At 38.1% G+C, this 14,971-nt stretch overlaps 1 protein-coding gene across 3 annotated transcripts in view; it reads right to left on the bottom strand.

Annotated features, from left to right (window-relative positions):
* Positions 1-9,215, bottom strand: part of prpf3 (PRP3 pre-mRNA processing factor 3 homolog (yeast)) — a 77,484-nt gene extending 68,269 nt beyond the window's left edge. The window contains exons 1-2 of one of the 3 annotated variants that reach the window (XM_028791702.2): positions 9,048-9,215; positions 7,258-7,406 (exon numbers count right to left, since the gene is read on the bottom strand). In XM_028791702.2, the coding sequence (XP_028647535.2) occupies positions 7,258-7,402 (145 nt within the window). In that variant the 5' untranslated portion in view covers positions 7,403-7,406; positions 9,048-9,215. Of the gene's footprint in view, positions 1-5,281; positions 5,438-7,257; positions 7,407-9,047 lie in introns of those variants that run through there. The other 2 variants (XM_028791703.2, XM_028791705.2) reach the window with 2 other exon arrangements.
* Between the last annotated feature and the right edge of the window lie 5,756 nt (positions 9,216-14,971).

The raw sequence follows: 14,971 nt of genomic DNA on the forward strand, positions 1-14,971 counted from the left end.
TTAAATGAGCACCTCTTGTCCATGTAGCCTGCTCGTAGTGCATTTGGATATCCAACTTCTTCTCTTTGCAGAAAGCAGTAAGATTTTTGCCCTGGGACTCCACCACAATTCCTTTCTTGTACTCGACAGAATAGCTCTTTAATCACTCATCTTGTTGGGGGGTCAAAATACCAGTATTATTTCCTGTTCATCTGTGTACATACGGTAGCTGAAGGCATTTATTGCTCATCCAAATTCGCCTGCGTGGGATCGTGACTAGGGCTTATTTTCGGAGTAGGTCTTATTTTCGGGGAGAAACAGTAGGAAAAAAGAAAAAAATGAACAGCGTACCTAAGTAAGCTGCTTATATCAATGTACACATTTATTATAATACAAGGGTTTTCGAACTCTGTCCTGGGGACCCACTGTGGCTGCAGGTTTTTGCTCCAACCACCTTCTGTTTTTAATTGGACTCCTGGGCTAATTAAGTGAACTGTTATTTCCCACATTGTGTGTTTTGGGAACAATATAGAAATTAGAAAACTAAGTTTGGTATAATAAAAAAAAAAAAAAAAAAAAAAAAAAAACCTACTAAGCAGTTATATGGGAATAATGTATATTTTTCTTTTTAACGATATTCTCATCTTGATTTACATTCTACTTTTCCAGATTTTCTAAATGTTTAATTAATCAATTTATTAATTAGTGGGGCTAATGCTAAAGTAGTTGCAGCATTTCACGATTCAGTGTTGTTTGCCAGAGTGTTTGCTCCGCTAGTTTTTATTTGTCATTATTAAGATACAAAGAACGGAGCAAACTGCACAAAGACAGTTAAACATTTAAATCTATAGCAAAAATAGAAATATTTCTAAATGTCTTATAAATGTAAAAATCATCATGCTGTGCTTTTTCTGAATGTAGAGTAAGAGAAGATGAAAAATAAAATCCAGCTAATTAAATGAGATCAGTGTTAACAGTTATCACCGATTGTGAATCTAGCTGGAACAAAAACCTGCAGCCACAGTGGGTCCCCAGGACCGAGTTTGAAAACCCCTGTGTTAATGTTATATACAGTAGTGTTTTTCACAATCAAATAATAGATAACTAGCTTTAGACATTTTCAGAAACCCTAACTTCAGCACACTACTGTAAATAAGATGAACAAATTAACTTACTCTGATCAAAAAGGTCAATTTGGTCCACCCACCCTAGACAACTTAATCCAATTTATTTTGGAAAAATAGAAAAGGTCCTAAACTTTATTCTTGATGATGATTAGCCATTTTTAGCAACAAATTGGGCCTTCATGGGAGAAAGAGGTCTTTTGGTCCAGTATGTTGAAGTTTTATTAGCAGCAAGGCCCCTCTATATAGCATAGACAGTAGTTCTCATGTGGGCATTACTAGATATTCCCAAGACATGCACTATAATTTGCCTTGAGCTCACAAGTGTTACTGTCAATTTTATTCTGATTTTCTAGGCAATTGTGTCCTCTTACAGCTCACAGTCTATTGCAGGTTTTCTTTTCTGTGTCTTCTAGCAACATGACTGAGATTTCAGCATGGTTACTTTTGCAGTAGGACAAATCATTGGATGTTTGATAGCACAAAGATACACAGATACCTTAATACTGATAGACTAAAACAAAAAGATATAAAAGCACTTTTCAAAAAAAAAAAAAAAAAAAAAAAAATTCATTTAAGAAATATCAAAGAACCTTCACTGCCTTAAAGTGGATATATTGGGAAGCTTTTTTTGCCTCTCATTTGGTATATTACCTTTTGGATTACAACTGTAAACTGGTAGGGGAGACTTTTAATAAATGAACAATGACCAAATGACAGCATGTCATCACTGCAAAAAAAAAAAAAAAAAAAAAAGGCTACATAAACACCAATCAGCCACAACATTAAAACTACTGGCAAGTGATGTAAATAACATTGAATATCTTATTACAAAGGCAACGGTCAAGGGGTGGAATATATTAGGCAGAAAGTGAACAGTCAACTCTCGAAGGTGATGTGTTGCAAACATGAAAAATGGGAAATCGTTAGGATCTCAGCGACTTTGACAAGGGCCACATTTTGATGGTTAGATGACTTGGTCAGACCACCTCCAAAACTGAAGGTCTTGAGGGGTGTTCCCGGTATGCAGTGGTTAATGCCTACTAAAACTGGTGCAAGGAAGGACAGCCAGTGAACCAGAAACAGGGTCATGGGCACCCCGTGCTCACTGATGCGTTTTGGGAGCGAAGTCTAGCCCATCTGGTCAGATTAGACAGAAAAGACACAGAAATACAAATTACTAAAAAACGTAAAGCTGACTATGAGAGTAAGGTGTCAGAACACACAGTGCTTTGCAACTTGCTGTATTTGGGGACCGTTCAAAGTGCCCATGTAACCCCTGCCCACCGTTGAAAGTGACTAAAATGAACACGAGCATTGAAGCTGGACCATGGAGCAATGGAAGAAGTTGGGCATAATGAATAATGCTTTCTTTTAGATCATATGGACCGCTGGGTGCTTGTGCATTGTTTACCTGGGGAAAATATGGTAGTAGGATGCACTATGGCAGGGGTGGGCAAAGCTGTTCCTGGAGGGCCAGAGTGGGTGCAGGTATTTGTTCCAACCCAGTTGAGCAATTAATGCTACTTATTAAGCAAGTAACATTTCTGCTTTATTTTAGTTGTCTCGCTCATTAGGATTTTGAACCCTTATTGATTAATTTAGTCTTAACCAGCTGTATTGTCAGTTTTTAAGTGCTCCTTATCTTATATATAATTTGCCAGTCTCCTCACTCACTCACGTCCGTCCGAAGCCGAATGCGCAGTCGCCTTCTGCGCATGTCCAAAGCCGAATGCGCACTCGCCTTCTGCGCGGTTGCTCGAAAAACCTTACGAGATCGACATCGCAGCAGATTTACGGCCGTGAAAACTCAAAGAGAAAGGCGACTTCAACCAACATCGCGGCAGGGTCCGATCGAAGCCGAATGCGCAGTCGCCTTCTGCGCATGTCCGAAGCCAAATGCGCACTCGCCTTCTGCGCAGCTGCTCGAAAAACCTTACGAGACCGACATCGCGGCAGATTTACGGCCGTGAAAACTCAAAGAGAAAGGCGACTTCGACCAACATCGCGGCAGGGTCCGTCCGAAGCCAAATGCGCAGTCGCCTTCTGCGCATGTCCGAAGCCGAATGCGCAGTCACCTGAAAAACCTTACGAGACAAACATCGCGGCAGGCAGCGGATTTACAGCCGAGAAAATTCAAAAAGAAAGGCGACTTCGACCAACATCGCGGCAGGCAGCGGATTTACGGCCGCAAAAATTCAAAGAGAAAGGCGACAACGACCAACATCGCGTCAGGCGGCGGATTTACGGCCGCAAAAATTCAAAGAAAAAGGTGACTTTGAATAAAGCTCTAGAGGCCTGAAAGGCAATTTCGACTACAGCTCCAGGCCTAATTACGCATTCATTCAATACACCTATATCAGGTTTGTGGTGCTTATACTTATTACTTACTATTCCACTCGTGCCCGTTTCATCTTACGTTGTCGAAACGGGCCCTTTGTCTAGTTAGCAATAAGATGCAAATGACAAAAGAAACCAGCATTTCTCCATTTAGTGTGTTTCCATTTACACCCGTGTATATTTACTGTGCACTATTTGGTTTAATTAAATACTTGTAAGGAAAGTGTAGAGAAAAAAAGTGAAGGACTGAGAATTACTCAAACCTTTTAGACTTTAAATTATTTGGATGATATCCTTAGAAAGGATAAAAAATCTAGGATATGATAATGACCTGAAATGGCAGAATTAAAGCACTAACAAACCATTAAATTAAATTATTGGCAAGGATTATTTTCTAATTAAGCAACTGGGTTGGAACATAAACCTGCAGCCACTGTAGCTCTCCTGTACTGACTTTGCCCACCCCTGCACTATGGGAAGGCGACAAGCCAGAGGAGGCAGAGTGACGCTCTCTGCAATGTTCTCCCGAGAAACATTGGGTCCTGGCATTTATATGGAAAGTTTGTTGCAGTCAAGGTGCGCCCCTTCATGGCAAAGGTATTCTCTGATGGCAGTGGCCTCTTTTAGCAGGATAATACCCCTGCCACACTGTAAACACTGTTCAGGAATGGTTTGAGGTACATGACGAAGAATTCAAGGTGTTGACTTGACACACAAATTCCCCTGATCTCAATCCAATCATGGGATGTGCTAGGAAAAAAGTCTGATTCATGGAGGCCCCACCTTACAACTTAAAGCACCTGCTTCTAATGTCTTACTGTCACATACCACAGGAAACCTTCAGAGGTCTTATGAAGTCCATGCCTCAATGGATCAAAGTAGTTTCGGCAGTACAAGGAGGACCTACACAATATTTGGCAGGTGGTTTTAATGTTGCGGCTGCTTCTTGTATACCCTTAATACAAGTTTATGAACTAAACTGTTTTGCATTCTTCCAACCGAGTACATTTAAAATGTAGATCATTTTGTAAATAAACTTGGTATTTATAGCTATTAAAAGACAAAAAAGTCTATGGCATACATTTATTCAGTATCTTGATATATAATAAAATTCTTAACAAGAAAATTAAAAAAAAATATGCATAAAATGAAGCAAAACTTTACCATCTTTTACTATTTGTTAAGTATTTGTTTAGATTTGTAAAATACAGACTGATATTTTCATATGCAAAGTAAAAGAATTAGTCACTTTTAATGTTATATGAAATACCATCTGCTTCTCTTATACTATGCATTTCAAACCAAAATGTAAAGTCACTTAAGGTATTTTTTCAGAAATTCACTATACTACTGGCTCATTAACATTTTGACTATATTCTCAAAATTTGTCTGATCCCTCAGCTTCACTTAATTGCTCTGTCAGGTGACAACTACCACAAGAAGAGAGATATGTCTCCTCAACACCCAGCTACTATTAGGTATAATTTTAAGATGGCCCTCTTTTAGAAAGACTCTACTTCACCTTCTTTGCATTATTTGAACAGAGCCTAACCTTGCGGGCAGATGAGTTTTAAAAAAAAGAGCACAACATGCCCCAAGTCTAAGCCTGAGTTTTCAAAGGATGATTGTACCTCAATCTGGCTGGACCACAGACCCCTTCCCGGGTCATGTTGCAGGCCTTTTCAGAAGGTCACAGGTGCTTAAGTATGCCTATCAGAGTATGCAAGAGGTCAGCTGCTGGTCACTAATAGCATCTTAGGACATGGATCCAAAAATCCAGTTCAGACCAGCTTGTTCTCATCTCTTGGCCCCAGAAAAGGCAATTTAAGTCATCTCACCTGATTGATAAGTTCTTATTAGATGAAATTCAGAAAGCTAGCTGAGCACTGGGCTCCAGAAGCTGGCCGATGTTCGGGCTGTGTCAGGTACAGGCTGTAGAAGGACCTCAGTTCTGCTCAGCAACTCAGAAATAACTTTCAAGTTTTTTGTCCACTCTGGAATGCAGATTGGAAAGGGGGTGAGAGTAGAGGATACCTTTCTGATACAGCAAAAGGTGAACGTGTGCACTGTGTCTGTCGTTATAGCACAAACTGTCTTCAGTGTCACTGAAAGCCAAGTCAAAAGGAGACAATGCCAGCTTCTAATTACAAAGGACAGACAGCAGGAAACAAACATGGTATTTTTCATTCTCTAGTTGATGACATTGAGGGTAAGAGATTACCATGATTACAGCTACCTCTTTAGATATGTGATTCAACTGAACACACTGATCTGCAAATTTTTAAAGACATGGAAAAAAAATTAAAGATATAGTTAAAAGCCTAATCCTCACCAGTTTCTTGTAAATTTCAGATACCAATGTTTTTCCATTTTGATGGAGTAAAAGTTTAAAGGTGAAGAGAAAATAATTTAGGTTGAACACTTCTAGTGTATTTTGCGATTAAACTGGAAAAATGCTCCCCGTGAAAAACTTGATGACCAATAGACTGCAGCTCACCCTACACTTTCTCCTATGTGCATATTCCACAAACACAAACTATGGCATCCCTCTTCTTGGGCCTATGAATTTCTGCAGAAGGTAAAAAACACTCTAAATTTGCACCACTTATTGGCAAACAAAGGGCATTTGGTTTTCATGGAACTGTTCACTTTGACAGCTTCTTGCCATATAAATTCATTCCTGCCCACCAACCTTACTGGCTACAAATAACTTTTCAATGCCAAAGAGAGTGGTGTAGTTATTAGTGCAGCTACATGATGGATACAACTCCCTGCATTCAAATTCCACACAAAACAACATCCAGTCATGAAGCTTGCACTTTCTGTGTGTGTGTGTTGGTTTTTCTCCCATCCTTCAAAGATGCGCAGGTTTGGTTAACTGTGGATTCCAAACTGCCCACCATGCAAGTCTGAATGAGGGTGTGCACATGAAAAGGCCCTGCAAAGGACTGGTTGCCAGATAGGGCACAAGGCAGGAAATGGGCCTTATGTTGGTTGGACAAATTTTGGTCCTCCACAACCGTGAATTGGATTAAGCATATATGATATATTATGATCAAAACATAAGTAGCATCCAAGAAAAAAGAAAAAGCCAAATACTTTTCAGTTCAGGGAAAAAAATTACCACTACAACTGAAAGACTGCTTAAAATTTGATTTTTTTTTTAAGTCTCCAGGCATATTTAAAAATGAAAGATGCAATTTCCTTACAAAAAAAAAAAAAAATACTGTAAAATGAAAAGGGAACCCATACAGCTCACAATACAATGCACTACATTTCCAAAAGGCACACAAAAAATGACTAGAGCTACCCTATGACAAGACAACAATGTGATGAATCAGTTATGGAAGGTATTTTTAAAATCTCTTAATTCTGTCACTTCACTGAAATAAGCAAAATTTTTACTGTTCAGAAAATAATAAAGAAAGGCATATAATATATCTATAGAATGATTTTGTTTTAAACAATGTTTAATATCAGCAAAGGATTTCAAAACACACATTCACAAAGCAAATACCCATGTCAAAACATTAACAATTAAGAAGGTCTAAATAAAATAAACATCAATCAACATTTAACAAAGAGTCTTAAAGCCTGAGAAATAGCGGAAATCACTATGGGGATTAACAATTTTTTTTTTTTTTTTAAATAATGTGCAATTAGAGTGTAATGTAATTTCTAGACTTGTAAATGATGCTACGAACTGAAGAAAAAATTTTCTAGAATAGTCCAAATGTTGGTATACCATTATTTACTCTAAACAGCAATTTTAAAATTGAATGAATTATGCATTTATAAAATAAAATTAACTCACCTGTAGTTTTCCGCTTATCCATTCCTTTGCCAACACAATGTAAGGCCGCTGTTACAACTGTGGGTTCTGAGAATCCCAGAACACGTTTCACTGTCTTCTCCACCCATGGCTTGAGCTCATCCAGCTCACGCTTGGAGAGAGCCATCCTCCTTAAGGATTGCAGAAAACGTTAGTATGAACAAGGTACAACTTAAGGAAAAAATCTACACCAATTTAAAGATAAATATCAGTGGATCCAAACAAAACACCAAGAACGTCATTAGAGAAAAAAAGCACCAAGAAGCACAGTGCCATTGACATTTCAGCTGCCAACTAAACACAGTTCACATAATCTAAGACAATGTGCTTTAGAAGTAAGCATTACAGACTGATTTCTTGTGTGTACAAAATAAATAAATATAGCTATTTCTACAGTACACAAAGAACATGTATAGCAACCTGTAACACATTTTACTTCAACAGTTTACTAAATTGGGCCTAAAAAATGTTATAACACACAATATATCCACTTAGTCAACCTTGGCAGAATACATTCCAAAGCAAAATTAAAAGCCAATTTTAATAACCTTTAGATATCTGTACACGATTAAAACTAACTAGGCCAACACATGGAGGTTATCCTAACCAATATAAAGGAAAAATGTAGTATTTAAGTGCCAAATTACTGTAAACCACTGCAGCCAACGTAATTGACGGCTACTTTTAAAATGATATTTTCCCAGTTTCCATTCCTAATGCAATCCCTTACTTCCACCTAAATTTGAGTTGCTACGTAAGACAATTCCCAAAAAAGTCTTGTAATTAATATAATGCATTCAATAACCCAAGCAAGAACTGCAAGAATACTATGGAAATGACACCTATATATTCTTATCAGAAATACAGATTAATTTTAAAACTAAAAAAAATTTGGTTAGATGGAACTAACACACTTTCAGAAATGTGCTTCCATGCCATTTATGTAAACGTTGTTTTTACGCCAGTCAAAATTAGAAGACATTGGTAAAGAACATAACCGAATGACATCAACATGTTGATTAGCACATGCAAGTTATGGTCACGTGTATAAAATACAATGAAATGCATAACTACACTATAAACATGTTACACACGCTTCCTTTACTTCCATGCTGCCAAACACTAAAGCGCTTCTTTAGTGCCGTTTTTAATTTGGTGACTATAATCTAGCCAACATTAAAATTACTTACTGTGCTTCATTATTGTTAAACTGCTAAATGTACCTGCATGTTCTCCAAAAATTTAAATTCACAGTCCTGCGTGGTTAATACAGTATAACAAGTATATAGTTGATATACAGTGGATACACAACAAAAACTGAAAAATGTAGAAACACCGCATACTCTTGCAAAAGGTAAATTACACACACTTTCTGATTTCAACGATACAATAACTCACAGCTAAATAACTGCAAGTCAAGGAACATGAACGGCGAGCTGCGCTAAACCCACTTAATACAACTGCACCAGTTGATCACTATATGCACACTCCAGGAGATAAACGCAAGCTTAATTTTAAAAATAAAAAGTCATTTCGACCATCAGCCAATCCTGATTTCGCGCGTTACGTTTTCCCTAAATGATAAAGTCTTGGGGATGTGTACTCAATCACAATGCACATAACAGGTTTTCCCGTTAAAGTTGGACTGCTAAACCCAGTCAGCAAGGGAGGCCCGGCTTTCCCCGCCACCCGCGGGCCTGTACTACAACACAACTAACATGCAGTATAGCGATCACGAACCCTATTACATACTTTCCGTAAATTGAACTCACCCACCGAAGTCGTCTGTCGTTCAGCTTATTTTTCAGTTTTATTATTAGTAGTATTTTTTATTTTATTTTAGTTACCAAAGAATCAACTCTAAGCAAGCTAACTCCACATATCTTCATCCAAAACGCACAAGCAACGCACTTGCGGAAGCGGAAACTCAGATGTCGGACTCCGCACCACGTGAACAGGGACTCAATGCTGTATGAAACCCGCCTCCGTCAGGTGATGATCTGATTGCTGCGTTGTTGTTTTTTTTGTAGTTTGCTAAATACTTTGATACAACAAAAATGAAAAACGTGGATGTGTAATCGATATACAGGATGAACGTTTAGCACTGCTGCCATCACCTTCATGACTCCGGATTATAATCTTTTGTGTTACGTTTACATTTTTCCTCAGTGTTTGGTCGCTGCCTCATGCCACATTAATCCATTGGCTCTAAAGTGCATTAAGCGGTTTATTGAACATTTGACATTCTGTTTAATGCGATTCAGAGCGACTAGTTTAATGTGGGAAAGTGAAAGAGAGTCATTTGCGTTTGCCTGGCGTCCAGTCCGTTGTCGACCCCTTTCCTTGAGCCGAAGACGAAGCTGAAGTTAGCTACTCATTCGGGTGGATGCCTATTCAACCTATTCATTCCCAGCCAGCTGCATATTCACACAGCTTGTGCGAACCAATTACTTATTCAACGTTAACAGTAAGGCAGATGCCTTTGGTAAATAGGAGACTGAAGAAGCTACCTGTGTGGTATCCAGCGGCTGTGAATTACAGTAAGTAGGCTGTGGATATTTAATTAATGGTCGAAACAAAATTCCGTCAAAAAACTCAAATTCACCAAAACGACTAAAGGTCATAAAATAAAATGAATCCCAAAAAATACTGTTATAAGAAAAGTTGTATCTGTTTTAATTTTAGGATAAAATTAATCAATTAAAATCAGTTACAGTTGTTATTCTTCTCTCGTCCAAAGATTTCTCTGTTTAAAATTTCAAATTACTGGGGTTTTCTTTTTAAAATGAAGTTATTACATGAATGGTTCATATTTTTTAAACATTGCTCAAGGACAATCTAGTAAAATATGTCGCTTAAATAAGTTGCAAAACATTTTAAACCTAAATAATAATGTATCGTTTGGAACTCAATTGTCTTTTTTACTTTTTCAGCCACCCATTTCAATTTTTAGGGTTGAAGGGAGATGGAACCCCTCCTTGTGGTTTCTAGTGTAGAATCAACCCTGGTTGGGTTGCTGACTGACCTGAAGACAACTGAATTCATTCAAAATACAACAAATTGCTGATATCATAGCCTTTTGTTTTATTTTGTACAGATAAGATCCTCACTATCTTTAATAGGTTTTTCATAACTAAACACTGAGATTTTTGATGTTTCTCTTAATCTCTGTAAAATCATTTGTATGTACAACTTGATTGTAATAAACCTTTTTTTGTAATTTCTTCCATTATCTATTGGATTTCTCAAACAATATTGTCTAACTCCTTTAATAAGTATAGTCGTGGCCAAAAGTTTTGAGAATGACACAAATATTAATTTTCACAAAGTTTGCTGCCTCAGTTTTTATGATGGGAATTTGCATATACTCCAGAATGTTATTAAGTGTGATCAGATGAGTTGCAATTAATTGCAAGTCCCACTTTGCCATGAAAATGAACTTAATCCCAAAAAACTCATTTCCACTGCTATTGTGAAGGCTTCAGGGCTTCCAGCAAGCTCCAGGACCGTCTCCTAAAGTTGATTCAGCTGCGGGATCGGGGCACCATCAGTGCAAAGCTTGCTCAGGAATGGCAGCAGGCAGGTGTGAGAGCATCTGCATGCACAGTGAGGCAAAGACTTTTGGAGGATGGCCTGGTGTCAAGAAGGGCAGCAAAGAAGCCACATCTCTCCCAAGAAAAACATCAGGGACAGACTGATATTCTGCAAAAGGTACAGGGATTGGACTGTTGAGGACTGGGGTAAAGTCATTTTCTGTGATGAATCCCCTTTCTGATTGTTTGAGGCATCTGGGAAAAGAGATTGTCTGGAGAAGAAAAGGTAAACGCTACCATCAGTCCTGTGTCATGCCAACAGTAAAGCATCCTGAGACCATTCATGTGTGGGGTTGCTTCTCAGCCAAGGGAGTGGGCTCACTCACAATTTTGCCTAAGAACACAGCCATGAATAAAGAATGGTACCAAAACATCCTCGGTTGATGGGGGAGAACAGTTTGGTGATAAACAATGCCTTTTCCAGCATGATGGAGCACCATGCCATAAGGCAAAAGTGATAACTAAGTGGCTCGGGGAACAAAACAAAACATTGAAATTTTAGGTCCATGGGTAGAAAACTCCCCAGACCTTAATCCCATTGAGAACTTGTGGTCAGTCCTCAAGAGGCGGGTGGACAAACAAAAACCCACAAATTCTGACAAACTTCAAGCATTGGAATGGCCTACCATCAGTCAGGATTTGGCCCAGAAGTTGATTGACAGTATGCCAAGGTGAATTGCAGAGGTCTTGAAAAAGAAGGGCCAACACTGCAAATATTGACTCTTTGCATAAACTTAATGTAATTGTCAACAAAAGCCTTTGAAATGTATGAAATGCTTGTAATTATACTTCAGTATTCCATAGAAGCATCTGACAAAAAGATCTAAAAACTCTGAAGCAGCAATCTTTGTGAAAACCAATTTTTGTGTAATTCAGAAACTTTTGGCCATGACTGTACATCAGATGAATTTAAAATCCAGCATATGTCTAAAAAGTGAGTAAGTCTCAATAAAAGCCTTTAAACATTTTGCTATTTAAAACAAAATACAAAGTGAGTAAGGTGTGATTTTTAAAGTACTGTATTGTGACAGCACAGGCCCTTGCGGAAGTGAAAAACACCTAGAAATAACAACACTGAGGCAAAAGGTACAAAACCGTATGTTTGTTAGACAAAATAAACAGAAGCAGAGATCCAAAATGGGGAAAATACAGGTAAAGAGAAGAACACTGACTTTTCTATGTATCTTGTGGAGTGGCTTACTCAACATATCACTGCAAAGAACTCTTAATCTTACATTCTGTCTCCCTATTTAAACTCTGTCCTCTCTTAAGCTTCCCCAATTGAGTTTTCACTTTCTCTTCTACCAACTCTCTACTCCACTGGTCTGAACCATGTAGGTGACTTTAAACCTTCTCTTGGGGTCATTTCCAGCAAAGCACCATCATGACTTCTGAAGTCAAGGTGGTCTTCCATTTGTTCAAGAAATAATTGGACAGAATTCCCTCTAGTAGCCCAGGTGACCAAAGCAGGACCCCAGGTGCCTGTAGTATTGAAGAGACAGCATAGCCCCATATATGTCTTACATATACTGTACCCTCTAGTGGTCAGGAGATGTCACCTTTTGTGCTCCTTGTTTGGTATAACTGTTACTACAGGGAGAAGCTGGGATATTCCTGCAACACCGAGTCACTAGCATCCTCAAGAATGCTTGTCTCTACTTCTTTCTCTGTCTCATGTGATAATGCCCAATGCTTACCACCCAAACAAGGCATGTTGCTTACATACAGGATATCCAAGCCCTAGAGCACACTGAATTTCCTCATTGGCATTTATTGTACCTCTTCTGTTGCCAGTATGGCACTCACTTTCACCTGCTGTCTGTCTGTGGGACGGATCCCTCAGCTGTGGCAAACTGCCATAGCCTTTGCCCCTGGCAGCTTCTTGCCACTCAGAAAACAAAAAATGTAACTATATATATGAAAAAGATAAAATGAAGGTATGAGAAATGTGACAGCATAAATGTAAATTAAGCCATTTTGATAGAATGAAATGTTTCCATGACTTTAAATGATATGATGTATTATTTACTTTAACGTTAGCCTTAACATACTAAGATAAAATTCATATTGGCATTTTAGTAATTGTTTGGGTAAGACCAGCAGGTTAAAACTCACTCATTGATTCATCCTCTATCTAATTGTTCTGATAAGTGTTGTGTTTTCAGCACACTGAGTTGCAGAGACCAGACCAGCTGAGCCATAGAAACAATTTCCACTAATATCTAGGAAATTTACAGGTGATACCATCAAAGAGAGAGAGGTAGAGGTAATCCATCCAGTGGTCTCCTGGGTCTTTTTCCCAGTGCATCTACCATGGAAGGTGCTTAGAAGGCTTCCTCACCACATTCACAAACTATATCAACTGACTGCTCATAATCTACAGAAACAACAGGGTCTACTTTGTGATCTTCCCACATTGTCTAGTTCCTCAACCTGTCATAGAGAGTGAGCCCAAAACCTTCCTTTTCGCCACATTCCCAACATTCTAATTCTGTTGGTCACTGTCTTGATGTCATGAATACTGTATAAGTGAGAATACAGCTCTAGACTATCCAGTAAATAAAACGCTTTATTAAAGGTGTTAGCTCCTCCTTTACCACTACAGTACTGTACAATGCTCTCATAAGTGTATCTGCTGTACTGAAATGTCTTTCAGTCTTATGATCATCTCTGTCCTCCCTCTTAAACAAGCATGCAGTGTACTTAAACTGTCTTAATTAGTGTAGTTGTTCCTGCCAAAACTGCAGTGAATTTAGAGGTCTTATTTATATCCTGTCCATATAGTATCATTCTCATCTATAAATGTCTCCAGTAAACCTGATGAGACCAAGACAACATTATCTGCAAACGGATGTAACACTCAAGTCCCCAAACTAAATACCCTGTATTCTTAAATTGTCAGCTGCAATTTGATATTTTCCTAGGAAAATTCTGAAAATAAATAAGACAACTTTAAATGCTCTTTACTTTATAACATATATGGTAACACAACCTTTGCTTTGCTTGCTCTTATGTACAATGTTAGGGGAGCACTGAATATGTCTTGCAGCCTCTGGTTCTTAGCAACCCGTTCTTGTGGGGGTTTTCTTATAAGATTATTCTTGTATTTTCTTGAGAGTGGGCTTGTGCATTGCTGGCGTCTAATTATTATTTGCTATTGAATTCTTGCCAGGGTGTATTGAGTTCTTTATTATAGGTGGTGTTCTGGATAGTTTCTTATGATTTGACGAGTTATTAGTTTGATTAATTTGATTGCTCTTTGAATTTCTACTTATTTAATTAAATTTCTTGAATATAAAATTGTACATTGAAGAGGGTTTAGCAGTTATTTCACAACTTCCCTTCTAATTAGCTAGCAAATCATAACAATATGGACATAAGTCCACTAATTGCCTCCTTTCTCTACCTGCTCCTCAGAGGCAGTACTACTGGATTTTGGAAAGTTGTACGTTAATCTGTCAAGGATATCCTACCCTTGTACCCTTGCTGAGGACAGCTTGGGTGATGCACCTTCTCTTACTGAGCCGTCAGATAGTTTACTGTTTGAGATTGTCCCAAAGTCATTTTTCCATGTCCTCACCAAATTCATCTCCCATAGAAAAGGGAACTTCCTTTCTCAACATACTGTACATCATAATAATTTAATGTGTTTCATATTATATACAAACTGCAGGTTGATTTGCTGGTTATCACAGTTGCATCACAAATCCACACCATCTATCTGGAATTTACAAATTATTATTGAGTCTGCCTGTTCCTCAGATTTGCAGGTAAGTGACAACTCTCGGGGGACCTCCTTGAGTGAATGAGTGCACCCTACAGTGGACGGATGTGCCATTTCAAGTTAGTTTCTGCTTTTCATTCAGTGCTGTCTGAATTGCCTGGATAAATACAGCCCTTTATTAAAGCTGGCATATTTCTGAAAATGTTTGATTGATATTAAACCAAGTTGCAATTGTTTTTATTTTAAGCACTGCAGAAGAAAAAGTCTTAATTAAAATTAATTTCAAATAAAAATGTCATATTGTATTACCATCTTGAAATTGAATGTTAAAATTGCATAAGTCATTCTCTATTGACAAATGGGGTAATTGCAAAGTGCT

This window comes from Erpetoichthys calabaricus, chromosome 2 (assembly GCF_900747795.2).
Source record: "Erpetoichthys calabaricus chromosome 2, fErpCal1.3, whole genome shotgun sequence".
Lineage (NCBI taxonomy): Eukaryota > Metazoa > Chordata > Cladistia > Polypteriformes > Polypteridae > Erpetoichthys > Erpetoichthys calabaricus.